The sequence below is a fragment of the Lacerta agilis genome, chromosome 3 (assembly GCF_009819535.1).
Source record: "Lacerta agilis isolate rLacAgi1 chromosome 3, rLacAgi1.pri, whole genome shotgun sequence".
In the NCBI taxonomy this organism is placed as follows: domain Eukaryota; kingdom Metazoa; phylum Chordata; class Lepidosauria; order Squamata; family Lacertidae; genus Lacerta; species Lacerta agilis.
Genome location: NC_046314.1, coordinates 83,220,168 through 83,247,692, shown reverse-complemented (window position 1 = coordinate 83,247,692; position 27,525 = coordinate 83,220,168). Strand labels below are relative to the sequence as shown.

General features: G+C 40.9%; 1 protein-coding gene across 1 annotated transcript in view; it reads right to left on the bottom strand.

Moving 5' to 3' along the window:
• The window catches only part of DNAH8 (dynein axonemal heavy chain 8), a 117,030-nt gene that overhangs the window by 31,681 nt on the left and 57,824 nt on the right, over nt 1-27,525 (bottom strand). The window contains exons 52-73 of the mRNA XM_033144581.1: nt 27,311-27,433; nt 25,452-25,665; nt 24,019-24,128; nt 22,466-22,629; nt 21,934-22,126; nt 20,408-20,530; nt 18,715-18,845; nt 16,695-16,848; nt 15,245-15,409; nt 13,791-14,017; nt 13,093-13,211; nt 12,374-12,477; nt 11,587-11,763; nt 10,873-11,040; nt 9,738-9,950; nt 8,408-8,545; nt 6,813-6,940; nt 5,988-6,159; nt 3,877-4,032; nt 2,461-2,616; nt 985-1,167; nt 523-628 (exon numbers count right to left, since the gene is read on the bottom strand). Coding sequence (XP_033000472.1) covers nt 523-628; nt 985-1,167; nt 2,461-2,616; nt 3,877-4,032; nt 5,988-6,159; nt 6,813-6,940; nt 8,408-8,545; nt 9,738-9,950; nt 10,873-11,040; nt 11,587-11,763; nt 12,374-12,477; nt 13,093-13,211; nt 13,791-14,017; nt 15,245-15,409; nt 16,695-16,848; nt 18,715-18,845; nt 20,408-20,530; nt 21,934-22,126; nt 22,466-22,629; nt 24,019-24,128; nt 25,452-25,665; nt 27,311-27,433 — 3,424 coding nt within the window. The remainder of the gene's footprint in view (nt 1-522; nt 629-984; nt 1,168-2,460; nt 2,617-3,876; nt 4,033-5,987; nt 6,160-6,812; nt 6,941-8,407; nt 8,546-9,737; nt 9,951-10,872; nt 11,041-11,586; nt 11,764-12,373; nt 12,478-13,092; nt 13,212-13,790; nt 14,018-15,244; nt 15,410-16,694; nt 16,849-18,714; nt 18,846-20,407; nt 20,531-21,933; nt 22,127-22,465; nt 22,630-24,018; nt 24,129-25,451; nt 25,666-27,310; nt 27,434-27,525) is intronic.

The window sequence follows — 27,525 nt, the reverse complement described above, 5'->3', positions numbered from 1 at the left end:
TCTGAGAGGTTTGTCTAGTGAGTTAGGAGTAGTCCTTGCAAAGAGCACACAGCACTGCAGAAGTAAACCTATTTCTCTAGATTGCATGGGACTGTAGCGGCTCAAATGATTGGTTGCACCTCTGTACAAATAAATAAACAAATAAACCTCTGCAGACAGAAATGAGATGCCAAGAAACCCTTTCTCCCCAGTGCGTAACATCCTAATATACAGGGGTTATTTATTTATTGTATGAAGGATTCAAGTATGCCCCCTATCTGCAGGCTGAAGTAGTGCAGTCCAGGTGCAAGCTTTCATAGAATCATAGAGTTGGAAGAGACCACAAGGGCCATCCAGTCCAACCCCCTGCTAAGCAGGAAACACCATCAAAGCATTCCTGACAGATGGCTGTCAACTGCATTTGTTTCAGGTAGAATTAGACCTTTTAATATGGTAAACCAGAGACACATGTCCCTATCCTTAATGGAAGCAGAGCGATGCCAACCTTAAGAAATACGAAATAAATGTAAGTTGATACACTACCTTTAGTTGCAGTTAATTTATAAAGCAGGTTGTCTTCAAGTTCTTTCATCTTCCGTTTATTGTATGTTACATCTTCCATGAGTTTAATTCTCTCTGCTTCCAGTTCCTTTGTTAAATATCAAGACAAACTGTCTAAACACTTTTAGCATTGTGTTATGATGCAATTGCCCCAATCATAATGTTAGCACTTGCACATTTAGCTTCTTATGTTTTTTATAATTTAAAAGAGACTGCTGTATCATTATATTTACACTAAGGATAAGGAATTTGTTCATTTGATTTTTCTTCTCCCAAATTTCCTTCTTTCCAAAATTCATCCCCATCCACTCCAGCCACCACCTCAAATCACCATGACTTGCTAGCTGGTTCTAGACCAGCATTTCAGAATTAGAAGATCAAGCGCCAGTAAAGCATTACAGTTGCATTGTTTTGTTAGTACGAGTTCATTCTTGGTTATCTTACCTGTTTCTCTGTAAGAATTACTCTCTTCAATAACTGATTTTCAAGTCCTTTCATTGTAACAGTAAAATCTATTACTGATGATTTGGCATTGATCTCAGGAGTGAAGGCAGGATTAGGCAATTTTGTAGTGATATAAAGTTTAAATGAATTCATGACATCTACTTCCTTATCTCCAACTTTCACCTAAACAACAATTCAATATAACAATAACAGATATTGCATTCTAATCTGCACATATAATTATTGAGAAAGATCATTTAGGAAGATGTACACACTTGAATTTATATTAAACATCACAATTGTTCATTTACAATTAAATTTGCTTAATCTGCGTCTGTGCTACAAATAATTATTAATAGTCCATGTGGTTGTAAAATCTGGTTTCTGTCCTTTTCCTCAGTTTTTCATTAAATCATAATGTGGGTCCCCACCCCTAATTTATCATCACAGAGTCCTGTAGCAAGTGCACAAATCCAGAAAAAATGGTATTAGAATGGTAATATGACTGTTTATGGTGCATTTTAAATTTCTTCTTATAATCTTCAGGTTGAACTCTTCCAGTGCCCATAAAGTGGGAGGCAGAGATGAGGAAGGAGCTTCTGGTATGAAGATGAAACTTGCCTGCAGCTGCAATTTCGTACCTATCAATGGTGATCAGTAAACTGGTAGGCACCATCATAGATTTGTTCAGGCTAAATCAAACCACTAGACTCTAGAAAAATGAATCAAGTCGTCTCAGTGCTGAATTTAGGGTGGTGTGGGAGGTTCCCCCACACAAGGTGCCAAGCTGAGGGGGCACAAAGTTGAGAAGATCCATAACTGAGAAGATTCATTTTGGGGTGCCTAGCATTTCTAAGACCCTCCATGTTTGAACTACAGTACTAATTAGGGTGAAAGAGAAGGGACTCCATGACTACCCTTAAAAAAATATGCTCCAGCCCTAGCTGAGAATATATGCACTCAAAAATATTGTTCAGCATGCAGAGTGAGAAGGCAATTTGCTGTCTTTCAGGGACCACTGCCCAGTTTTACTCCTTTTACTGCCCAATTTTACTCGGCCCCCTTGATTTTGATGGCATTCACAAGTGCAAAGATGCAGTGAGAATGTGTGTGTGTGTGTGTGTGTGTATAATAGATTTATACTTTGTACTAAGCATTTATCCCATGCGGTGTTAATGAAGTGTTATGTGGGGTGCTACCTGCTAAGCACTTGAGAGGCAGGGAGGGGAGAATAAGAGCTCTTCCCCCAAAGACTGACAAAAACACAACAAAACCGCTTGTCAAGCAGACCTCTGACCAATCTACTTCTAAGATTCTGAGTTAGAGAAGAAACTGGTCACATGATCAAGAGGGTTTCCCCCTATTTGGCCACAGGATTTATTTCATTTGCTTGCTCAGAACAGATGTGATTAAACATTTATCACACTTTTAAATAAAATTTATTACAGTCATAGCTCTTTTATAAAGGTAACTAACCTTGAAAGAGGTTCCTGATTTAATGAAGTTCTTTTCTAATATATTATCAAGTGCAGGATCTAATTCTTCACTTATATCCTCAATTAAAAGTGGTCTCCCCAGAGAGAGGGCGTCCTCTAGGTGTGTGCGGAAATATTTATGATTCAGAGTTGTCACCTTAGAAATGGAAACAATTTATTCTTACAAGAAAGATACTTGGCAAGGCACCTTCTTTTTATTAATTCTTAGAACACCTTTACTTCTCTGGAATCCTATTCCTACTTACCTGAGCGTAAGTCTCATTGTACTCAGTAGGGTTTACATCTGAGTAGGGGACGTGGGTGGCGCTGTGGTCTAAACCACTAAGCCTAGGGTCTGCAGTTCAAATCCCTGCAACAGGGTGAGCTCCCGTTGCTCGGTCCCTGCTCCTGCCAACCTAGCAGTTCAAAAGCACGTCAAAGTGCAAGTAGATAAATAGGTTCCACTCTGGCGGGAAGGTAAACAGTGTTTCTGTGCGCTGCTCTGGTTCATCAGAAGCAGCTTAGTCATGCTGGCCACGTGTCCCAGAGGCTGTATGCTGGCTCTCTCGGCCAGTAAGGCGAGATGAGTGCCGCAACCCCAGAGTCGTTTGCAACTGGACTTAACTATCAGGGGTCCTTTACCTTTATCTTTTAGACATGGTCAATGGGACTTTGATGTCCCATTGCACTAGCAGACCTCATTCCACATGCTCAGAAAGTTAAGCGCCTCCCATAGTGTGCAAAGTATTTTACGAGTTTTTTATGCTTTCTATGGAAGGCCACTGAGGAGGAGAGATTTCAGCTTATAAAACTGTAACTGAGACAGGATTTGAATGCAGCAGGTTCTTTTCCTGAGGTTTTGGCTGAGTAACTTGCACTTCAGACACTTCAGACCACTGAAAGAACCTATGTGAAGGCGGGGGGCGGGGAGTGCCCTGCAAGGGTATGAATACAATTGCCTTTCTTATATACAGCTATTTTTAAAAAAGAAAAGAAAAGAAAGGTGCAGGTACTCTCCATGAAGTTGTTACAGTAAGTGCCACATTTTAAACATTGGGGGGGGGGTAGGGGCTGGTACTGCATTCCCTTGAGTACCCCCAGAAAAAGCACTGCTTAAATATGATATGAGTGAGAATGTCTAGAAGACACTAAACACATATCTGAAAGTGATGCTAGCATAAGAGTTCAAAGCAAATTGATGCCCACCAAATAATGTGTGGGTGCCTCAGTTGATAAACTGAAAGGGTGCAGAGCAGTATACTCTGTTCAAGTGTTTATTATGGATGTCGGATTTGTGTGAAGATTTAAACACTACAGTACTCATATTTATTGAAAATATGTTTCCAGGAAAAATACATATAGGCATTTCCAGGGAGGAAAAAACATACCCTTTCCTTTAAAACTTTGCAACACTTACTTGTAAGTCATTTTCCTTTTCTTTTTGTTTAATCCATGTTTTCCCTTGCGTCTGCGGGTCTATCAAGAGTGGATATCTTGTCGCTTTAGTGACAATTATGCCATTTTGAACTGAGAGCTCATCTCCTGGAAGGCCTTGTAGGTTCCATTCGCTAATCTGGGCAACAAGAAAAAAGTCACCACCAATAATGAATCGATGTTGTTCAGAGATATATTTACAGTGCAATCCTGTGCATGTGTGCTCAAAAGTACCGGTAAGTTCCCTTGAGTTCAAGTGAGACATCCTCCCAGGCAAGTGGGTACAGAATTGTAGATATAATTTATTAATTTAAAAAATGGTTCTACTGTGCGATGCAGCTATAGTCATATTGGTCACATCATATAACAACAACAACAACAACAACAACAACCACCACCACAACAATAATAATAATGCAAAGTATATAAGGTTGGTTTGTTTGTTTATCTCCCGCCCTACACCGTAAGGTCCCAGGACGAGTTACATTAAAAACAATTTAAAACAACCAAGTTTATCAGCTTTAATCTTAACATATTCCAAAAATATTGTGTTAAGAAATGCTGAATGCTACAGAGTTATTTGTGGGGCATAAGAATTCATTTTTTTCCTCTCCAAAATATAGTCCGGACCCCCACAAAGTCTGAAGGATAATGGACCGGCCCCCTGCTGAAAAAGTTTGCTGTAAAATAAAACTAAATGAAGCAAAATCTAAAGTAGGGTTGCCATGTTTCAAAAAGTGAGCTTTTATTTGTGGCAAAAAAAAAAAAATGTTGCCAAAATTCCACCAGACATATGGCAGCCCTATCTAAAGGAACAATACAATAACAATAAGACTACTGAGTTCTAGTTGCTGCAGTTCTGGAACACTACCTACCCAACTACGCACATTTGAGGCTTTTTACTTAAGGTGGGGGAGTGAGCAAGGGGGGGGGCATGATAGAAGCATTATGAAATTATGCATGATGTGGAAAAGGTGGGTAGAGAGCTGTTTTTCTCCCTCACTCGTAAGACTAGGATGCATGAACATCCAGTGAAGCTGACCATTTGGAGATTCAGGACAGACAAAGGAAAGTATGTCTTCACGCAGCACATCGTTAAATTGTGGAATTTGCTCCCACAAGAAGTGGTGGTGACGGTCACCAGCTCACCACCACCAAGTTACTCTCTTGGCTTAAAAACTGCGGTGATACTAAAGCTTATGCCAAAAGCTCATGCCTTTAAGATGCTTGTGTTCTTTTATCTATTCAAGCTGTTGGTGCACCTGCATTTACTTATTTTTCGGAAAATTAAATTTATAGCATATCATAACTGGCGATGTACTGAGTAAATTATATGTTGCAAGGCCGGAGATGTTTTATTATGCGAAGACAGCCTCTGCCATATTCATGATTGCAACAGGTTAAAAAAAAAAATCACACCTGCAATAATTAATGTACCTGCCTCTACGTACCCACATTTTCCCATTTCAGACAAAAATATATTGATGAGGTAGTGTACACAAGTATCCAGTCACATGAAAACCACCCAATTTTTTAAATATTTGAACTGTTCCGAGGTCCACGATGGAATAAAATAAAATAAAAACCCTTTGTATAGCTTATATGCCACACTGAACACTTTCCTTTTATAACAGAGACAAAAGTAACAGGAGTTAATTGAATCTTTATTTTATGTAAAGAAATCACTCCTCCACTTAATTTTTTTTAGTTGGATCTCTGTGAAAGGGTCGTGTGTGTCCCTTTACATGTATGTTGTCTCATAACTATTCTAATAGTTACTATAAAAGCACAATTATATTATTTCAGTAATATCAACAGATATTACTTAACACAATGGAACTCTTGCAATAACTGAATTAAAAATGGTTGCTGCTCCAAGGTTTACCCTGCCTCAAGTTGCTGTTTGCTAGAACTGTTTCCACCTTGGTTCCTGCTGCCATTATAGTACAGCATAGCACACAAATTTTCTAGAACATGATGAATGAAAAAGCATTGTTCAGACTAGCTAAAAATGCAAATGGTTTGATTCTACCTCATAAACAGTAAATGGGAATAAATTTAGAGCTACAAACGTTTACGGGTTGCAAGACCTACCGTAGGAGGATCCACCAACATTGAAATGAGGTTCAAATTTTCAGTAAAGGGGATTTTCCTGACTTTCATTTCTGTCTCCCATAAATCTTTAAGCAAAAGATTCCTGAATATCTGGTTGAAAGGGCCACAATAGGAAAGAAAACCTGTGCAGAGTAAAACATCTCCCACAAGTCTAGAAAAATGCAGAATCTCCATTAGTATTCTTTCAGATTTCATGTTTTGAAAAACAATAAACATGGTACAGGCTTGTTAGAAAAATAAATACAACCAGGACACCATTAGACACTATTTAAATAATTACAGCAGGATTGAAGGGGGGAATAAAGTGAGTTTGATGTCTATTTTACGTCTAAGTTAAACTGGGAAGTGGATGGATATTTCAAAACCCTCACAACTGGCTATTTAACTGGATGAGGATTCCACTAGCACTCAGTACTACTTGCTTCAGTGAACTAATTCGCTGGACACTGGACCAGCACTCTTCCTTATACCACTATAGGGATCAGCAGCACTGATATATTGACTAAGAAGGGAAGCTAAAAGACGATAAGGGAGACAAGGTCTAATCTGCTTATGTATCCAGTCACCCCCACCCCACCCCCAATAAAAAGGAAGAGGGGAAAGAAGAAAATCGTATCTATTCTAGATATTTAATATTGATCAATTCAGTTCACTTGAAGTTGAAATTAGCGCTTTTAGATTAATTGTGGAATAACCTTAAGTCCCACAGATTTCACTACGGTGTGATACAACTGGCTGCCTACTGATAGGTCCCCAGTAGTATTTTCCAATGAATTTTGATCCTTTATTTGTCCTACACCATACCTGTTTATCTGGGCTCGGAACTCTTTACTTTGCTGGGTCCATCTAATTTTCTCTCCACTCAAGCCATCTATAAGCGCAGAAGCTGCCTGCATCTTTCTCCTACACATTTCTGCATCATTCAAGAGGTCCTAAAATTAGGAAATGTTGTGTCACATTATACTTTTCAAAATGAAAGTCATGATAGCTATGCTGCTCTAGAACAAATTATGAGCATATATCTTGAAAATAGATGACATGGTGTTATCAAGGTCATTTATAGCATCATAGCTGCTAGGTTTCGATGGGAGATAGAATAAAATTGCAGCATTTGTAAGAGAGTCGATGAAAAGAAACCATAGCAACTACTGTTTTCCGCAGGCAGCAATAAGCTCATGAACCTCAGCGAGCAGGGACACCAGGCCCCATCAGGTGGTAGATTTTCCCATTTCTTTTAGGTCAAAATAATTGCCAGTAATCATCCCCGCAATGTCAGTCTCAACTGGTTAATCCAACCACGGTGAAACTGGATAACACAAAACCACAGTCAGATGAAAAGAGGAAACAGAGTTTGGTGTACTGTTGTCACTTTACACCTTTAAGTTTCAGATATACATTAAACAGGAGGAAAGCCAAGCTGCCTTGAGTCCCGTCAGGGAAAAGTTGGGGTATAAATAAATATCTAATAAGAAGTATAATATCATAAGCCATTGTATGTTTTTATCCATTAGAACTGCATTCATGAACCATCTTGTAAACACACAAAGAGTGTGCGCCACCTCCAATCTCTGCCAAGTGGGGCACAAGATTCCAGGGGGTTCTGGGTGATCATCCAGGGTCGTGTTTCTGTAGGGCCTTTAAGAAATATGGTTTAAATACACATATATATACACCTGAGTTTAGATGAAGGGGGTGCAGATCTTGCAGCACTGTCATCTCAAGAGCATCTTGTTCTTCATAGCAGCCCAGCCATCCTAAGCACCATCCCTTTGTTTCTGCTTCCCAACCAGCTATAATGGCTGTTGTCCTTCACATGACTCTGCTATACCTGGTCTTTGTTCTTGCATGGCAGCTACCTAAGCCCAGCTCCCGAGGAAGCTGGCTTGACTTCAAACCCCACATTTACGCTGTGATTATGCAAGTGAAATAATTGTAAGATACAAGTTACCTGTGCAACTAAGCAGCATAATACAACCTGGAGACACCCAGATGCTTTGGACTACAACTCCCATCAGACCCCATCAACCCTAGCTACTGCGGCATAGGAGATGTAGTCCAAAACATCAGGATAGTACCATGTTCTGAAAGGCTGGTGTAATATTTATCATATCTATCTATCTATCTATCTATCTATCTATCTATCTATCTATCTAAAATCTGCATTTCTGTCAACTAGGGTAAAAAACTATAGTCTCTCCTGCATACTATTAAATAGGCCCACAAGACAAGCAACATTTCAGAACTACACCCATGTCAGAAAGAAGTTCAAGATAAGGCAGTGGCCAGCTAGGAAATCAGCATCATAAATTATCTTATTCAGGGCTGGTCGGGGGATTAAGTCCATACAGTAAACAAAGCATCCTATACTTCTAAGTATTCAACAGGTTCTCTTGTTTTACCATCTTTTCCTTCATAGCTGCATCAAACTTTGCTTGCACTTTATCCAGTTCTGCTTGCTTCTCATCTAATAATTCTTGAGCCTTTGCTAATTCTGCATTTGCTACTTTCAAACGCCCTTCTTGTTTTGCCAAGTTAGCCTAAAAATGAAAAACGAATGAAGCGGCAATGTTTCCGGAAATTCATTGTGTCTTCTATAACTACATCTAAGGTTTTTCTTGCGGCTGCTTTTTTAGCTATGAAAAACAGACAGACAAAACACTAAGACTAACTAGATGAAGCAGCTGTCTAAAGGAAAATTGTCCAAAGAGGGATTCAGTCTGAAGAAATACTCGTCTGAATTGCGTCTCCCTAGCATAGAGGAACTAATATGACAACTCAGTGAGACAGGAAAAGATCTATAACCAGATATTCTGCTTTTTGCTTTGTTTGAATAGTAAATGGCTGTATTTGCTGGTCTGAATAATTTTTTTTTGAGTATTTCCTCACAAGGTCTTGTGCCTATTATTATTATTATTATTATTATTATTATTATTATTATTATTCACCTTCCCCATAGATTTCTCAAGTTGATGTACAAAATATAATAAAAACAGCCAAAAGAACCAGCTCAGAAGAACAGCAAATGAATTAAAACATATACACGCTACACAGGGCCATCTTACCCATTAGGGTTAGTGGTGCCCTGCGCCACGGCACCTGCTCATCAGGGGAGCCCAGCAGTGGGAGTCCGGGACTGACCGGGAACAGCTGCGAGGGCATGCTGGGCGGTGGTGGCGGCTCTTCCTACGGCCAGCCGCACTCTCTTGCTTCCTGCCTGGGAGAGGAGGCAGTGGTGGCGGTGCACAAAGCTACGTGGCCCCCTTCTCCCTCCTGCCCTCCCCATGGCAGTAGCGGGACTGCTAAGGAAGCCCGCGTGGCAAGCAAGCCTCGAGCTGCTCAGCATAGGGGGCAGGGAGGAGGAGGGGCGCTGCATCAAGGAAAAAGGTGGAGGAAGGATTCATTCAGATTTGGGGCAGTGGGAGGGGAAAGCTGAGGAGGGCGCACTACCATTAGGACTCAGTTCAGTGGTAAGGATGGACTCGAGAGCGTGTTCTCCATGCAGTTAGTGGTTAAAAACAAACAAACACCAACAAAAAGTCCTGTAAAGAGGGAGGGGCAAGTTTTAAATATTATTTCAAGATTAGTGATATTATATATGAAGAGGAGGGAGGGGCATGTTTCTAGTGCCATTACACCTAACACTGCAGAAGCAGACAAAAGAGACATTGCATGGTTTCTTTTCCCTCTCAATAAATGAAAACACAGTTCAAATCAAATGCTGCCATTTACCTTAAGAGGCAGTACTTCTCTGTTTATGCCATAAAATGTTGCCATGGCCAGTGTCCAAGAAAGAAGCCCTGCCACATTACCACAGACTTTTTTACCATTCTCAAAAGTATAATCTTCCATTTGAAAATAAGGCTGTAGCAATTCTACCGTCTCTTCATTAATGGAATCTTTAGCAAACTGCTGGAGACTCTGCAGAAATGGCCCACTCATTAGCTGAAAATAAACAAACACCTGTAAAGCACTTTCTGCTATCACTGTCCCAATTGTAATTATTCCTTGTATATTTGTATTTCTTCTTTAATTTCCTAGTTTCTAAATTCTACCAAAGTAGTGGAATGAAGCTAATGACTGGCTGTTTACAGTTACTGTTTTAGGTTTGGGGAGTCTGTGACCCTCCAGATGTTGGGCTGCAGCTTCCATCCTTCTAGGCATTGGTCATACTGACTAGGGCTGATGGGAGTTAAGAGTTCCAACAGCACGTGGAGGGTGAAAGGTTATCCATCTCTGTTGGGTTCATTGGCCAACTGTTATGCAGTGGTCAGAAAGTCTGATGAATTTAACAAATGGACGGGACATTTCTAATAAATATTTTCTGGCCACCTCAAATAACCTGCTTAATCAACTTCAGGTCCTTTATTGTATGTTGCTCTACATGAGATTCTGGAGAACAGCATAATGCTCTTGTGTTTATAAAAAATATAAGAACATAAGAACAAACCTGTTAGATTATGCCAACGGCTCATTCTAGTCCATCATCCTTTTCTCCCAGTGCCCAAGCAGCTCATTAAGGGAAGCCCACTGACCCACCCACCCCGCATTTTCTAGGCAAGATCAGACCATGAGGCCATAGCGGGCATCACCAAATGTCTCCTTAATAACTGTTGTTGTTGTCAATATAATTTATAAACTGTCGTTCATTTCAAGAAGAAATACCAAGGTGGAATTGCATGTAATGCTCCTTTCAAGTGGTAGGCAGAGGTGATGTCATGTCTGAGTGCATCTTACACTCACAGGAGAATTGGGAGCTCTCTTTTGTGGAAATAAAAAGGCCTTCGGCTTAAACCAGGGTGCCACTAGATCCAAGCCATTGATTCCCCCACCCGCAGTATTAAAAGCATTTGGAAATGGGATTTACTTTCAGTGACTCGCTCCAAGATGGTTTCAAACAAGGCCTTTCTGGATCCATGGTAACTGAATCTATTTTCTTTTGGAATAGCAAGAGACAGCAATCCATGATCCTCATGATAAGATGAGGTGGCTTGGCAAGCTTTCGAACTGTTGCGATATCTGCTGGTTTGATAGTCTGCAAAGGAAAAATTAAATTCATTTATTGCTTGGGCAAAATTTTATATGGACACAGGGGAAACTTAGTACCCTGAATTTAACATCACATATCTCTAAGCAATAGACAGAATGAGGAATAATGGGACGCTCAGCTTCAAACAGGGACATCAAAAATTTAACTGAAGCACAGTTTTACCAGACTGCGGAAAGCTATAGTCAGCACACTGACTTACAAACTACAGTATATTTCCCAAAACCGCCATAGATGGTGCACAGAGCACCTGAGATAAGGCAAGGTATTTAGCAATGAAAGAAATAAAAATTAGAAAACAATGTAGAACAACACAAATAGCACAAATAAAAGACTATTTCAAACTCTATTAATGTTTAACAACTTTTCTAGCTTTGTACCTCCAGTTTAAAAAGATAGGTACCGTACTTTGCAGCACAGATAGGCAGGCAGACAATGGCATATTATCTATATTATACAATTCATGTATGATTGATTTCTTCATTTATGGCAGCTTCAAGAGAACTGTGAATATTCTATTACAATGTCACTCACATTCAAAGCAGCTTCAGCTTCTTCTAATGCTGGTCTAGCTGCCTCCAACTTTGCCTCTGCTACTACTTTCTCTGAATCAATTTCGTCTACAATCTTCTGTGCTTTGTCTTTTACACCTTGAACTTCATTTTTCACTTTAGCTGATGCCTCAGCACTTACTGTCACTTCTGCTAGCACCTATTATAAAATTTAAAAACATGCAGGGTCATCCAGTTTGGAAGTTTGCAATGGAAGAGAGCTAGCAATGGTGAACTAAAGGTTTTACTTCACCACGCTCTTCATGAGCCACATCCACATGACCCTGCTCATAATGGGGTTATCCCCACCTAGCCTTCCAGGGTTGGGTGGGTGGATCTGGCCCTTAAACATTTAATTAATGTGTTGGCATCAATGATGCCAAGCAATGCTAGCTTAGAATAAGGGCAATTATTCCTGTATTGCACATGGGTGATCCTAGCCAATTAGGAATCATGCAGCAAGTACAATATGAGTGAGGGCAAACAAAACCTATTAAAAGCATTTCCCCTACATAGTTGGTGAGCTGTAAGGGAAAGGTGAGGAGGTGACTTTGGTGAGTGGTAGGGTGGTGGGGGTAATGGGGTGGGAAAGCAAAGCAAGCAGGGGCAACATATAATTAACTCAGCAGTCCAGCAATGGGACAAGGATAGTGTTGCTATACACAAGATAGATTTCTCCTTTTCAAAACATTGGGGGGTGGGAGAGACACAAAACCAGTGAACTCAGTCACTTTCCTTTATAAAATACTGTATTCTGGTATAAAACCTACTTTATCTGCTTTTACAGATGCCAGAGCCAGTTCCTTCTCTTTCACTGCCAACTCCTGGGAGAGTTTAGCAACAGATTCACTAGCTTCCATCAGCTTAGAAAGACCTACAAAACGCATCAAAATTCAGAATAATTAATAGTTATTTGTGATGAGTAATAGCCAATGTTAATAGAGCAATTGAAATCAATGAATTTACTCTGAGTATGACTTAGTTGGGTATCACTCACATTATATGCAATGTTGATTTCATAGGGATTGGACTGCCATTCCATCCATCTAACAATCCACTATTCATTATTTGCTGCCAAATTAGAAGTGAAACCTATCTTTATAGACTAATTGGCATTTCTGTACACACAAAAAACTTTGTCCTGGCAAAATCTGGGTCTAAGTTTGGTTTGTCAAAGGGAAAATAATTTCTAGATTTTTAATTTTTTTAAGGGAATTTGTGATCTTCATATAGAATGCACGGAGAAATCTCATGAAGACTTTTCTTTAGGTGGAAAACTTCTGAGGCAAGTTATACATATGTGTAGCTGGATCCAGAAGGGTGAAAGGTGATTTTCCTGCACCTCCTCTGCCCAGCAGTTCCCTGAAAAGACTCCACTGAGGGTCAGGGGACCCAGCTGAATGAGGTTGGCTTGGCTGTGGCGTGGGAGGACTGAGAGAGAAGAGGAGATTGTTGGCAGGGGCAATGAGCTGGGGTAATCTTATCTTACCTATGTGCATCCGCTCAGCTTGTTCATTAATGTTGGCTAGCTTGTCAGCATAAACATCTTTGTAGCCATTAATAAAAGAGAGGTAAGACTTGGGGGTGACATGAGCTCTTCTTCGGTATCTGGAACATGCAATGGGGATTGGTTCAAATGCTCATGTTATCATCAGATACAATCCTAAACCTACGTTCATCTTCACAAGTACAATTATGTCAATGGCAAAAGCCAAAGATTTCACTTTCAGCTGTAATCGTAATGCATGTTAATGAGCTGCAGTTGTAAAAATTGATCTCAAGATATAACGTCTTTGAAATAAATAACTGCTCATCTCCCTGAAACCCAAGTAACCATGTTAGATATAATCTCCTGTTATATCTAGGTATAGGGGCAGTTAGATTCTAAGCTTATCTGTTTTCTCAAACAAGTGTTATATTTATTAAGAGAAACCCAAAGTTTAATGTAATTAAAAAAGAAAAAAAGAAGCAGAGTTACCTAAATTTTAATATAGAAGTACCAAATTTACATATTGCATCTTTCATACAACAGTTATAACTGAGTAACTGAATCCATAGCTGGTTTAACTAATTTTTGTTTTTTTTTAAAAAAAGTACATTATATGTATATAAAATAATCTATAAAAATACATATTCCAGTACCAAATGTTATCATTAAAGAATTGCTACATATGTTTCAAACGCTACCTTTGGAAATAATTATCGCAGCTTTCTGAAACTAGATCATGAAAGATGCCCATAGTTTCCACCACTTGAGCTTTAACTTCAGGAGAACAGACAATGTTAAACTCTGACAGGAAATAATGAGATACAGCAACAAGGGCTTCCTTGGGCCACTGAGTAAACCAGTCCATGGTACAGCCAGATATAAGGCCAGGAAATTTCAAAGAACGCGCACGGAACTTTTCACCAACCTACCAAGAATAACAAAAATAATTTTTTATTGTAATATAAATGATTTTTTTATCCAACAAACTTAATAATAGGAACAAAACTTCAGCTATTATTTCCCTCACATACAAACCCCAATCTGACTGCATGCAAAAAGGGAGGGGGAAAGATTGAGCACATTTAAAGTCTGTCAGATTGTTGGAGATTGGAACTGTTATCCGTTTGCAAAGAAAGTGGGGGGGGGGACTGAGGACTCAGCTAAAATGGTAAAGAAAAAGCTATTTACTGCGTTGCATAGGCGATATAACATTGTGCCACCAGATGGCGATGTGGAGTCCTGTTTTTCTCTACCTGTTTTCCCTGTTTAAATTTACAATGCGTTTAACTGATGTGTTTAAACGCTTCTTTGATGTGTCTAGATCCAGGCTGAATTTAACCTCTTGCCCCAGTTGCTGAATTAGACCAAGAATGGAAACCACTTGTGCTTAAGGTTTCTCAGTCTGATGAAATTGCACGCATGGAAATCTACTCCCATGTCCCTGTGCCCCAGGATAGTAGCATCATATTTGTGTCTTAAAATGTCATCATGCTGAATTAACGCACTTTCACCACTTTACGCAGCACAATCTACCGATCCAGGTCAGATGTGGAATCCTTCATGTGTCAGATTGGCGGTGGGCAAGATGGAGACACCGGCAAGTTAAAATTTCAGAAAACCACAACCCCTGAGGTCAAAATGGAGCTACCGGCGCTATTGTTGATAGCTCCACCCACACCTTTTTCAGAACCCACAACAGTAGACACAGCTCAGTTCCTAATACATTTCTGTGTTTTTTTTCCTTTTTCTTTGCATCACTTTATTTCTTTATAGTTGAAACTTTTCAATAAAAAAGGGGGGGCACCATTTTTGCATCTAAGGTCTCATATCTTAAGCTGCAATCCATTTCATAACTACTTTCCCTTCCTTGCAGGATAGTATGGAGCCTTCCACGTCACCAACTTCAAAATTAACATACCTAGGACATAGCTGCCTGTTCCAATTTTGTAGACCACATACAGAAATGGAATTGTTAATAGAACAATTACCATGAGCTAGACGGCTGAGCCAGACTTGCAGGATTTGCCTTTAAAGAGCACATTTGCCATAAAAATATTATTTTTCACATTTAAATATATAATCTTGAATGGGGGGAATTATCATAAGCAAATATGTCAAAGGACGGTAGATATGATTTTTAAAGGAAACTCACTGGAGAAAAGCAGAGAACAACATGAAGATTTTTCTTTGATCGTGATATAAAATATTCATAAAGATTATCAAAAGTAGGAGGAACTCGTGGTAGTTCTCTTTTCATTACAGATATCAATCCTTGGGTTATTTCATCCATTTCATCCCGAGCAAATAAATTGGAGATCTTAGCAGAGCCAAGGAAAAATGAAAATTCAGTTATGTATTTATAATGCAGTTTTATAAACTATAGGTCGATGTTTCCTTTCCAAAACTGTCTAATAGTTAAGCCTTCAGATATGCAGGCCAAAGACCATCTTTTTTTTCCTTATTTGAAGAGATGTACACTAATCCAATGGACCATGTTTAAAGCAGCTGGGACCATGAATGTGGAGCCTCTGTTTGGTGAGCAAAGATGTTCAGGGAAGAGGGAACTGAATCTATCCCCCTGCTTCTTCTCCAGAACAAGTGATTGGCAGGATTTTAGCTTTTTTTAAAGGGCCTTGTGCACATAAATCTGGTTGTTGGATCACAGATGGAACCTGTGCACACAACACATCATTGTGCATATAGTGCTTGAAATTCCACAGAGTTCTCACTCCAACAAAAATAACAACATTTGCACAACTTTTATATAACCCATGGGAAACATGCAAGAATATAGACCCCAATAAATACAGTGGCCAATGTACCAAGATTCTGAACATCTGTGGCTAGTTACTTGCCCACCCCATAAATTACTAAGAAAATCAATGGTGAACAAAATAATAAATTCATTTAAAGTTTATCCCTGAAAACTAGTTGTGGGTTCAACCCACTTCCCAAAAGTCTCTTTGCTCCTGCCTTGTCAAGGGACATGGGCTGATAGCCAGCCCAGTACTTGCATGATCCCAGAAACAAATTAATAATTTCATTTAAAATTTATCCCTGAATTGTAACTTTATTTTTAAAAATATTTTTCAAGATTTACATCTCTGCTAACAGTAGTTCATGTGGGACGCCCCAGGTGTTGACCATATGGAGGAGGGAGAAAGGTTGTTTTCTGCTGCTCCAGAGAAGCGGACACGGGGCAATGGATTCAAACTACAAGAAAGAAGATTCCACCTAAACATTAGGAAGAACTTCCTGACAGTAAGAGCTGTTCGACAGTGGAATTTGCTGCCAAGGAGTGTGGTGGAGTCTCCTTCTTTGGAGGTCTTTAAGCGGAGGCTTGACAGCCCATCTGTCAGGAATGCTTTGATGGTGTTTCCTGCTTGGCAGGGGGTTGGACTGGATGGCCCTTGTGGTCTCTTCCAACTCTATGATTCTATGATTCCATCATCCCTGACTATCAACCTAATTATGCTGGCTGGGGCTGATGGGAGTTGCAGTCAAACCTACCCTGAGCTTTTGAAATAGAAGGACAAGCAAAACATTTAACAGTCATCATAGCAACACAGCTCTAAAAGCCTCTGTTGATCTGAAATGCAAACCTCTCCAGAAGAAAGCAGGTTATTAAGAAATTCCAGAAATGCTTCATCTTTAATTTCATTATCTGTGAAAATAAATGTTATTCCTTTTCCTTCAGCACCAGCAACTCTGTATAAAAGCTTTAGATCATCTGTCAGATTGCTCACATTGTATGATCTAGGAAGCAAAAATGAAAAGGACAGAAAGCTTAACATGCAGTACCGATTCATCACCTACTAACTTTGGAAAAGTAGTCTACATCACTGAAGCCAGCAAGAGAGGGGAGCAAGAGATAACTGAGCAAAGACTGTCCCTTTTAGGAGGGGCATCCTTGTGTAAATATATTGCATAGTGAGCATGCTACTTCTTAAAAATGTATTTTAAACACACATTTCAAAATGAAGCAAGCAGCAAAACAACTTAAGCCGCTTTAAGAAATAAAAAACACCACCTTTCATAAGACCCTTAAATTCCTCTGGCCAGAATCAAGGGAGACTACAATTACCAGTTTGTGTTCCCCTGTGTTTCTTAATTAACCCAGATTTGTCAGGCCGTCACCTCATTCGCTAGTGACAAATGGGAGTGGCCACTTCAAGGGCTGCAATTCAGCTTCAACAACCCTCAAAATGACTAGTAACTGCAGCAGAGTGAGTGCTTGCCACCACCCCCCTTTTTTTGGTTCAAAACAATTTTGAAAGCTAGTGACTTTGCCATTCCTCTCAGAGCAGGGGAGCCGAAAGCGGCTTTAAAAGTGTTTTGAAATAAGAAAAAAGAAGGAATGGAAGGAAAGCGAGAACACCCCCTGCCATAATTGTAAACACTCTCTCCTCCCATCGTGCCACCCTCATTGTACTATCTGCACTGCCTTAAGAGTGGCATACTATGGGGCATGGAGGGGCCATAACCAGGTAAAGTGGAAACCCCAACACATGTAGGGGAACTTTTGGAGCCAAACCATTATTTCAACATTATCAATCTCTTCAGTAATTGATGAATTTTGATACAACTTTGTTGAGTATGAAATTGTCTACATTATATCCTCATACACTAGGCATGGCCAAACTTGGTCCTCCAGATGTTTTGGGACTACAACTCCCATCATCCTTAGCTAACAGGACCAGTGGTCAGGGACAGGGGCGTTTCTAGCCCCTTGGTTCCAGGGGCGGCAAGCCAAGAGGTACCCCTGGGGGCGGGGCATTGCGGCATGTGCATGCGTCATGACGTCATGACGCACGTGCACAGCCGGATGCCACGCCCCTGGGGATGCCCCCGCAGGGGGGGAAAAGGAAAGCAAAGCGGACGCTTGAACACACCAGCTTTGCTTCCTTTTCTCTCCCTTTTGGCGCCGAAAGGGGCGGCCGAAAGGGGGGGGGGAGAAGCAAAGCTGGCGCGTTTAAGCGTCCGAAAGGGGGGGAAGCGCCCGTTTACTCCCCCCCTTTCCCTTTTGGACGCTTCTTTCAGTGCTGGCTGGGCTGCGCCTCTGCAGCCCAGCCGGCACCGAAAGAAGCGACCGAAAGGGGAGAAAAGCGCCCGTTTGCTCCCCCCCCTTTTCATTTTCGGGTGCTTCTTTCAGCGCTGGCTGGGCTGCGGCTCTGCAGCCCAGCCGGCACCGAAAGAAGCGACCGAAAGGGGAGAAAAGCGCCAGTTTGCTTCCCCCCCTTTTCCCTTTCATCCGAGGGGTGACGGAGGGAGCGGCGGCGCGGGGGGGGGCGCTTGTCACCCCCACCCGCCGCTGCTCACCCTGTCACTGGGGCGTACCGCCCCTACCGCCCCTCCCCAGCGACGCCCCTGGTCAGGGATGATGGGAATTTTAGTCCCAAAACATCTGGAGGGCCAAGTTTGGCCATGCCTGTCATAGACCATAGGATCAGTAACATCATGAACACATGAATATGCCAGGCTATCTTTATGATGGCCATCTAGCCATGAATCTCATCTTCTATATTCTCATATAATGGTGTAGCTTCTAAAACAGTAGCTTCTAATTATATAGGGAAAATAGCATATCATCAACCACTTAATTGAAATGTATTTTTTTCTCACCGTGTTAAAGTTATCTGAAATATTCTATATCCAGCTATAAAAGAGGCTAGCCTGGAAAGACTCTGTTTTCCGGAACCACCAACTCCTACAAGTAAAGCATTTCCACATGCTGTACGAATTATTCGTGAAATCTGCATTACAAAAAAGGGGGGGAGATGATCTACTTAATTCATTATGCAAAGTCAACAAAGTTAAATAATTATCCAAAAATATTTTTGTAATAAGCTTTTATAAAAGAGCCATCCAATGGTACCTAGTTTAATGAATCTTCCCAATATTCTCAATTCCATATCCTTCTCCACCAATGCTACTTATACAATGGCAGCATATTTTAATATGGCATGTAAATTTGGCATATATATATATACACACACACACACACACACACACACACACACACACACATATCTCGAATGACAACAGAATTCTCTCTTATATGGTCTCCTGCAGGTTTTTTTAAAAGGAGCATCAACTGCATTTTATAGGTAATCAGCCAATGTCCTTCTTCAAATACCACCTCCTTCAAAGGTGAAGCTTTCATCTTCAAGGCTTTTCCAGTTACAGAATGCCCTTTCCAGAGCAATACAGCTGAGCACAACTTTGTTTCCTTTTCAATTCGTTGCAAAAACTCCCCCCCCCTTCACCCAGACTTTTGAAAATTGTTTTACTACCTCTAAACTATCTGACTATAAAATTATTATTCTACCTGTTGCTTGTTTTATTTGTTTTTATCGTTGTTTACTTTTTGCTTTCAATTTTTGAAAATTGTCTTGAGACACTGATAAAAGGAAGTTCATAAATGTTTCGATAAAATAAGGGTGCGGTCCTAACCCTAGACTCACTGGGATGAGGAAGTTAGGATGTGGTGGATCCCCAACTCACCTGGCTGGTTTCTAGCTTAAGACCCAACTCGGTCACATGTATGCTGACCCAAATCCCTCATCCCAGCTCACTTGGGGCTTGGACAGTTGAGCTGAACTTGGTGGCTCTTAAGCCATGAATGAAGGGCATTCCAGGGGAATAGCATAGACAGGACCAAAGGTGGGGATTTAGGCTGAATCCTAAATCCATTCAGCTCAGTCACATGAGCTGACAACCTGGTGTAAGTTAAGCAGGCAAAAGGATGGTGTAACACAAATTGGATTTTAAAAGCTTGTTTCTCCACTGCCAACAGCAGTTCCGCTCCTGAATGAAGTTTGGGTCTGGTGTAACTATATGCTGTATATGCTATATGATGACTTAATCTAAAATGGCATAATTTTTGCTGGCTCCCCATATTTAGGATTGCTTCCGAAGGGAGCAGTCTTATGCCCCACTGCTGAAAAGGAAGGTCCTCCATTAGTGTAACCGGAGACCTTCCTGGTGTTGCGGCAAAATGCTCCAATGCTGCTCCACCAGTGATGGGTTCAGAAATGGGAATATTGGCAGAGGTGTTGGGGAAGCCATGGATCTGAAGGTTTCTATGCCCTCCCCACTGCCATTCTCCCAGCATGCCCTAGCTGTGGAGTAGTAAATTCCTTCTCACTGGAGTGAGTCAATGGAAGCAATGGGGCAGGCTAAAAGGGAAAAATAAAGCCACCATTCCCATCTTTTTTCCTGGATGTGAGCTGGTAGTTGCTCTGTCATGACTCCCCCTTCCCCCACCAGTGCAGGACATGAAATGAAGACTATAACTTTAAATAAGCATTCAGACCTTAACAAGATGTGTTATAGCGTCTTTAAAAAACACCAAATCAAGGAATCCACCTCTAACAGCTTCGTTATACTGCTTCTGATAGTACTGCAGTTTGTCAGATAAGAATTCAAGAGATGGAATCTAAAAAGGAAGAAAATAAGGATAGCTTTCCCCCCTAAAAAATAGTTTCAATAAATTAATGTAAAAGCATTTTTAAAAATATGAATAAAAGAAAATCACATGTCTTTGAAAAATGTCCTTAAGGGTTTACCAAACAGGTTTTTATTTATTTATTCTGTTCACAGATCATATCCTAGAAATGATATGGTATCAACTTATTCTTCACAAGACAGGATTTGTCAAAACAAATTTCAGTGAGGTATAGGTATCTGTATTCCCCAGGACTGACTTAACTCGTGGGCAGTTCCGTATCTGAGAAGTGTTTATGTTGTTTATTCCACTACAGTGGTACCTCTGGTTACGTACGTAATTCGTTCCGGAGGTCCGTTCTTAACCTGAAACTGTTCTTAACCTGAAGCACCACTTTAGCTAATGGGACCTCCCACTGCCGCTGCGCCGCCAGAGCACGATTTCTGTTCTTATCCTGAAGCAAAGTTCTTAACCTGAAGCATTATTTCTGGGTTAGCAGAGTATGTAACCTGAAGCGTATGTAACCCGAGGTACCACTGTAATGGTGGGCTATTTAGCCCAAGCGGTAGCTGCATATAACAGTGGATTGCCTCTAGATTTAGTTTTCTAATTCTTTTGTATGATCACTTCTAATGCACACACCCCGCTCTGCAAAAACACCCAGAACCACATGCTACAAAATGAAACAACCAGCCTCACAGGGAAGGAGCTAACATGCTCCCATATTCTTCCCCACAGGGCAACTGTTGTAAGTCGGTTTAAGTTGGGCAGATGGGCAATAGTCCCTGAAGTTGTCTTTGCCTATGTCCCACAACGTCTTCTTCATTTCAACAGGGCAGATGGTGTCTTGTTGGCCCTATGTGGGTGCAGGAGGAAAAAGTCCGAGCGCAGGAAGCCCTGGTGTTGGCCCTGCCTGCCTTCCTCACCCTTGTTGCATTCCATTACAGGCAAATAAAAACAGCAGCACAATACGTCTTTCTCGTCCCCACCCCACACCCTGATTCATCCAGTTCTAACTCTGAATTTCCTCTAGCAATAATCCACAATATTAGCAACATTTGGGATTATTTATAGTCAAGAGAGTAGGGAACATTTTCCAGCCCAAAGGCTGCATTCCCTCATGGTCAGCCTTCCACGGTCCAAAGGCATTCAGTTCAAGTACATTCATATTGTGGAGCCGACTAAAGCACTCCAGGAGAGGACATAGCAGGGCCAGTAAGTGAGGGGCATGGCCTGTGGACAGTCTTTGGGGACAGAAAGGCTTGGAAGCCTGCATTTGATCCTGGGGCCTGAGAGTCCCCATGCCGGTCCGTGTATAGGAATCCATTACAGATCTGAGCATGCTATTGTTGGAACCCAATAAAGGAGGGGTTTGGAATTAAGTAAATAAATACCAATTCATAAATTTTTGGTGCTTCAAACACAAAATCTTCAGGCTCTTCACCAGTTGGCTCAGGCATATCCCGTAAAAAATCAACAAGATATGGTTCTTCTTCAATTATTGGTACCAGTTCTGAATCCACATGTTCTTCAATAACTCTAGTAAAGTTTCTATCAAACCACGCTTCATCTTCTTCACAAACAAATCTAGAAGACACAATTCAGGTACGATGAATAAAATGTTTCCGCTGTAAGAGTGAAAAGATGGCCAAAGATTTATGTGGGTGTGGGTGTCCCTCAGCTGTGGATTAGATCTACTATATATTTTGGGAAATTGTTTGTCCATTCATCCTCTATAGGTTCAACAGCCTCTTGAGATACTGTCACCAAACTCAGCACAAGGGTTCCCAAGGTGGGGGTGAAAGACTTCATCACTGCTTGGGTGTGGGGAGCCATTTTGAATCAAGATGGCTGAACACAATGTCACACTGGCATGACTTCATCTCAGTGTTTACAATTCTTCAGTAAATAATATAATGATCATACCTGTCAGCAATTACTCTCGTGCATTCATGTTTAAATAGCGACAGGAGAGTCCTGAGGTTCGCACATTCTTCTGATTTTATAGTTAACATTCCTTGCCAAATTCTGGAAAGATCTCTCAGATTGAAGATGTAATGAAATTTTGATGGTGTGGGCAACATTTTCACCTAAAGCAAAAGCAAATGAACAGGCATAAAAAATAAATAAATCAGGGCCTGCACTGAGGTCTACAGGTTTGTTTTGTTTTTTAAATGGCAAACCTCATAAGGGCAGTAAAGGGACTTTATTTCATTGTATTATGCACCTCACATTTCCTTCCATTACCTCATGGTGGCATACATGGTTCTCGCACCTAATTTTATCCTTGCCACAATCCTGAGGTAGGTTAGGCTGAAAGTTGTTGACTGGCCCAAGGTTACTCTTGAACCCTTGTCTCTCGGGTCGTAAAGGTAAAGGTAAAGGGACCCCTGACTGTTAGGTCCAGTCATGAATGACTCTGGGGTTGCGGTGCTCATCTCGCTTTATTGGCCGAGGGAGACGGCATACAGCTTCCGGGTCATGTGGCCAGCATGACTAAGCCGCCTCTGGCGAACCCGAGCAGCACACAGAAACATTGTTTACCTTCCCACCGGAGCGGTACCTATTTATCTACTTTTACTCTGACGTGCTTTTGAACTGCTAGGTTGGCAGGAGCAGGGACCGAGCAACGGGAGCTCACCCCGTCACAGGGATTCAAACTGCCGACCTTCTGATCAGCAAGCCCTAGGCTTTGTGGTTTAGACCACAGTGCCACCCGCTGTGTTAGTACAACACGATAACCACTACACCACAATGGGTCTCCAACTACCAACCATCAATGAGCCAGAGGCACTTGGAATCTTGAGCTGTGACAGGATCTAGAGGAGTTCTCCTCACCTCTTCATTCACAGGATAAATGATACCTGGAGCATAGATCCTTCTGGCAGGGAGTGCACTTGTTTATGTAACAGAAAGGACCACTTGTGTCCCTCCATGTGCTGTTGGATTCCAGCATTCACCAGCCCTAGCCAGCATGGCCAATAGTTGGGGATGATGTGAGCTGGAATCCAGCAACACCTAGAAAGTGAAAAGTTTTTCATGCATTTGGGCAAATCTGAAGCTTCCCTTGGGTGATTCCATGCCTCTTTGATGGTGGTTGATGGGAATTTTGAGGTCAAGAATTCCAATTCAATATGCAAATTCAAGTTTTGAAACCACAATTTCCCAATAAAATGTGATCAGAAGAAATGACTAAATATTAGCTCCAGGCTGTATGTTATTTTCAGCATTGATTCCTGCACTGCAGAGGGTTGAACTACATGACTCTTGGGGTCCCTTCCAACTCTACAATTCTGTGATCTGCTCATCTAGAACCAAGAATGGATGCATGGGTAGTTTCTTCCCCAGTCAACTCCATTCCTTCCAACAATGGAAACTTTACAGAACCTATACATTATAGGCAATATATGAGCAGATTTTAATCCTGTGTTAAACCCATATATAGGGAATATTTTTCAAATAATTATGTTAATCTTTACCTTAGTCCACTGCCACAAGATTCTGCCTGCTGAAACTAATTTTGGTATCATATCACATATTTCAGGCTTGAAATGTCTACATGGATGAAAGTATCCACAGCCAATTATCCCTGAAAAATAACAGTATATTGATAACCTTAACATGGCTCCAAAATTACATATTCTCATGAAGGGCTGAACGCTAAACATACATCTCCAGGAACAATCTACAGCTGTTCTTAACTTTAGACAAGTCAATAGCTACTGTTTTGATGCAAGAGAAATAAAAGAGAAGTCAAGTTTCTTGCAGCGTGTATGTGTTTGTAATCTTCATTGGTCTCTCCTTTGGTTGTATGGGATTACTAACACTGAGTTCAGCTGAAGGATTGATTTGACTACAAAATGCAGCAGAGCAAGGATACGGCTTCAGAAACAAAGAAGGTACTAAGCAGTGGACATTGCAAATGAGTTATGTTATAATTTATTGTACAAGCAAAAATCTAGCTCATAACAATTTATTTAATGTAGAAATGTGCTTATGGCAGTGGCACTACATCTATAGAACATTTATTTTCACCAGTAAGTTTTAGGTGCCTTTTTAAAATGTAAAGCAGAAATTTAATAAAAATTTAATGGAAAAAAGTTTTAGGCGCAAGTTAGATGCTGCCTTGCGTTTCAAATGTTTTTGATTTTTGACTGCCTTTTTGTATGTATTTATATTTCCTGTTACGTATCAGACAGTGTCAAATCAGTGCCTCTTGAAGACCCTCTGTCTTTCAAAGCAACTTTTAAGTGTTTATCCCAGTCTTTATCTGAGTTGGACTTGAAATGGTCTTTTTATATGAAACCAACGAACAGATGGGCAATGAAAGCAGATTGTGCAAGCCCTTAAGACTGCCAAGAGAGTTATCCTATGCTTCAAGGCTGGGAGGATGAGCTCTCGCCCCCATCCACTACTTTGTGGTATGGCATTCTCACTGCCCTGTCTACTTTTGAGCATAAATCTCATAATCACAGATCTCATTTTGATACCTATTTGAACAAATAGACATGTATGTAGAAATTGTTTGTATACATGAAATTAGACAGATAGCTTTGAGATGTTTCACAGGAAGCAACAGAGTAGAAACGAATGAATATTAAAATATGTTTTATGTTGTGAACACTCCAGTGCTACTATCTTGAAGGAAGAACGTAGCATAAAACCTATATAACAAATAAATAAGTTAATACTTTTCTGTTTGCCTAGGCATTCGAATGATTTTATACAGAATGGCCTTAACTGTAGTTTTATCTCACATCTGTAATCCTTGGTTGTTGTTTTTTTAAGTCATTGTTTTTTAGAATCTCTGTTGCTTTAAGAAAGAGAGAAAGGAATTTACATTCTACACAGGGGCAACCTAGACAATTAATATAAAACGCATTCAATTTGAAATTACTAGAAAAACATATACCAAAGATTTTGTCTATGGATGCATTGGTTGGCAGAGTGCAGTTAAAAACCGTAAACTGCCTTTTTAAGCGCTGTGGGATATCATTTCGACCGCCTCCTGGGTGAATCATTGCTGCTATTAACTGCACATCAACAATCGTAGTAAAATCTCCAGGTTTATCCAAACTGTACATTCCTTCCATTTCCATCATCTGCCTCACTATTTCATTTGTTACCTATGGAATTAATAGAAGAAATGTTAACCATTCATTGAAAACAAAATACCAGAGATACAACCCTGCTAATTTAGCCAAATAATTTGTTACTTTATTATAGACATAGGGTACAGTATGAAATATGCTACACTTGATGATGTCTATGCTTTTGTCCTATTTAAATCAATAAAATTTACATGGTGCTTAAATTTCTGTGGGCTGAATCAGGCCATGTCACATCTGAGGTGGTCAATGTTAGCAAAAAAAAACGCTAACAGTTTGTATAGTGGTACCTCGGGTGACAGACGCTTCAGGTTACAGACGCTTCAGGTTACAGACTCCACTAACCCAGAAATAGTACCTCAGGTTAAGAACTTTGCTTCAGGATGAGAACAGAAATCATGTGGTGGCGGCGTGGCGGCAGCAGGAGGCCCCATTAGCTAAAGTGGTACCTCAGGTTAAGAACAGTTTCAGGTTAAGAACGGACCTCCAGAACTAATTAAGTTCTTAACCTGAGATACCACTGTACATCAAAGCAACCCAGGGTGATTCAGTGCCAAAACTGCACCTGCACCCAGATTGGATCCAGATGTGATGGACAGTCAGGGTTCATTTGTCCTTTGCTGGTACCTAGCCCTTTAAGTTGGCCCTAATCCACACTACCAGGCACCAACCTCTGAATCAATACAGTGGTTACGAACTTAATTCGTTCCAAAGGTCCGTTCTTAAACTGAAACCATTTCTAACGTGAGGTACCACTTTAGCTAATGGGGCCTCCTACTGCCGCCCCGCCACTGGCACGTGATTTCTGTCCTCATCCTGAAGTAAAGTTCTTAACCCGAGGTACTACTTCCGTGTTAGCGGAGTCTGTAACCTGAAGTGTTTGTAACCCGGGGTGTTTGTAAGCCGAGGTACCACTGTAGATTCAAATTACAAGAAAGGCAATTGCAATCATCATTAGAAAGAACTTTATGACTGTCGCCAGGAGGCTCCACATGTGGAGAAGAAGGGTAGACATTCTCCATCAGCTGTCTGATGGTGGAGAAGGAGCCTGGCTGCTGTGCCTTAGGAAGAATGAAGGGAGGGGGGACAGGAGAGTATAAAAAGCCTCAGAGAGAAGGACAAAACCCAGTGAAGACACGGAACAGGCTGGGCAAGCTGGATGGCTAACTGAGGCTCTTCTACAGAGATTGGGGAGATATGGTTCTTGCTTCCCTGTGGGAAGCCTTCTGTAGGCTTTTCCCCTAAACCCCATTGGACATGACTGAACAGGGAGTACCAACAGCCGCTAGCCTCCCCCTCTAACCCACCCACCCCTGTTGGGGAGGCATAGGAGCCCTGGATTTAAGCCTACCCAAGGCAATGAAGTGCAATACTCTTCTTTGGGAAGAGCCTTCCATGGAATCCTGAGGCAGCTCTGGGTTTTGGGAAGGCTGTTCCTGGGGTTTGGGGCTTCCTCCTGAGGACAATGGGCTAGGTTGACTTGGGCACTCTGAAGAGCTATCATTTTTTTTCCTTTTTTGACCCCTATGCCATGGAAGGCATGGAACATGCATTCTTTGATGTGCCCTTTCCCCAAGGTCACAGTACACCAGACTTTTACTGAAGACATTACAGAGTGAAGCAGTACTTAGCAATATTACTATGCACAATTTTATAACTCTACCTGATCTCCCCATTCGTTAATAATTGGCATGTTAATATCATCAATGAATATTGTCATTTTTCTGCCATTTGGCGGTCCATAGGTACTTCCCATCCGTTTGTCCACATAACTTTCTATTGTCCTCTTAGCAATTAAAGAACACAAAAAGAGGGGGAAATATGTAAGTAATCGCCAAAGTAGTTTACAAATCCTTGTTTGTTTGTTTTTTAAAAAAA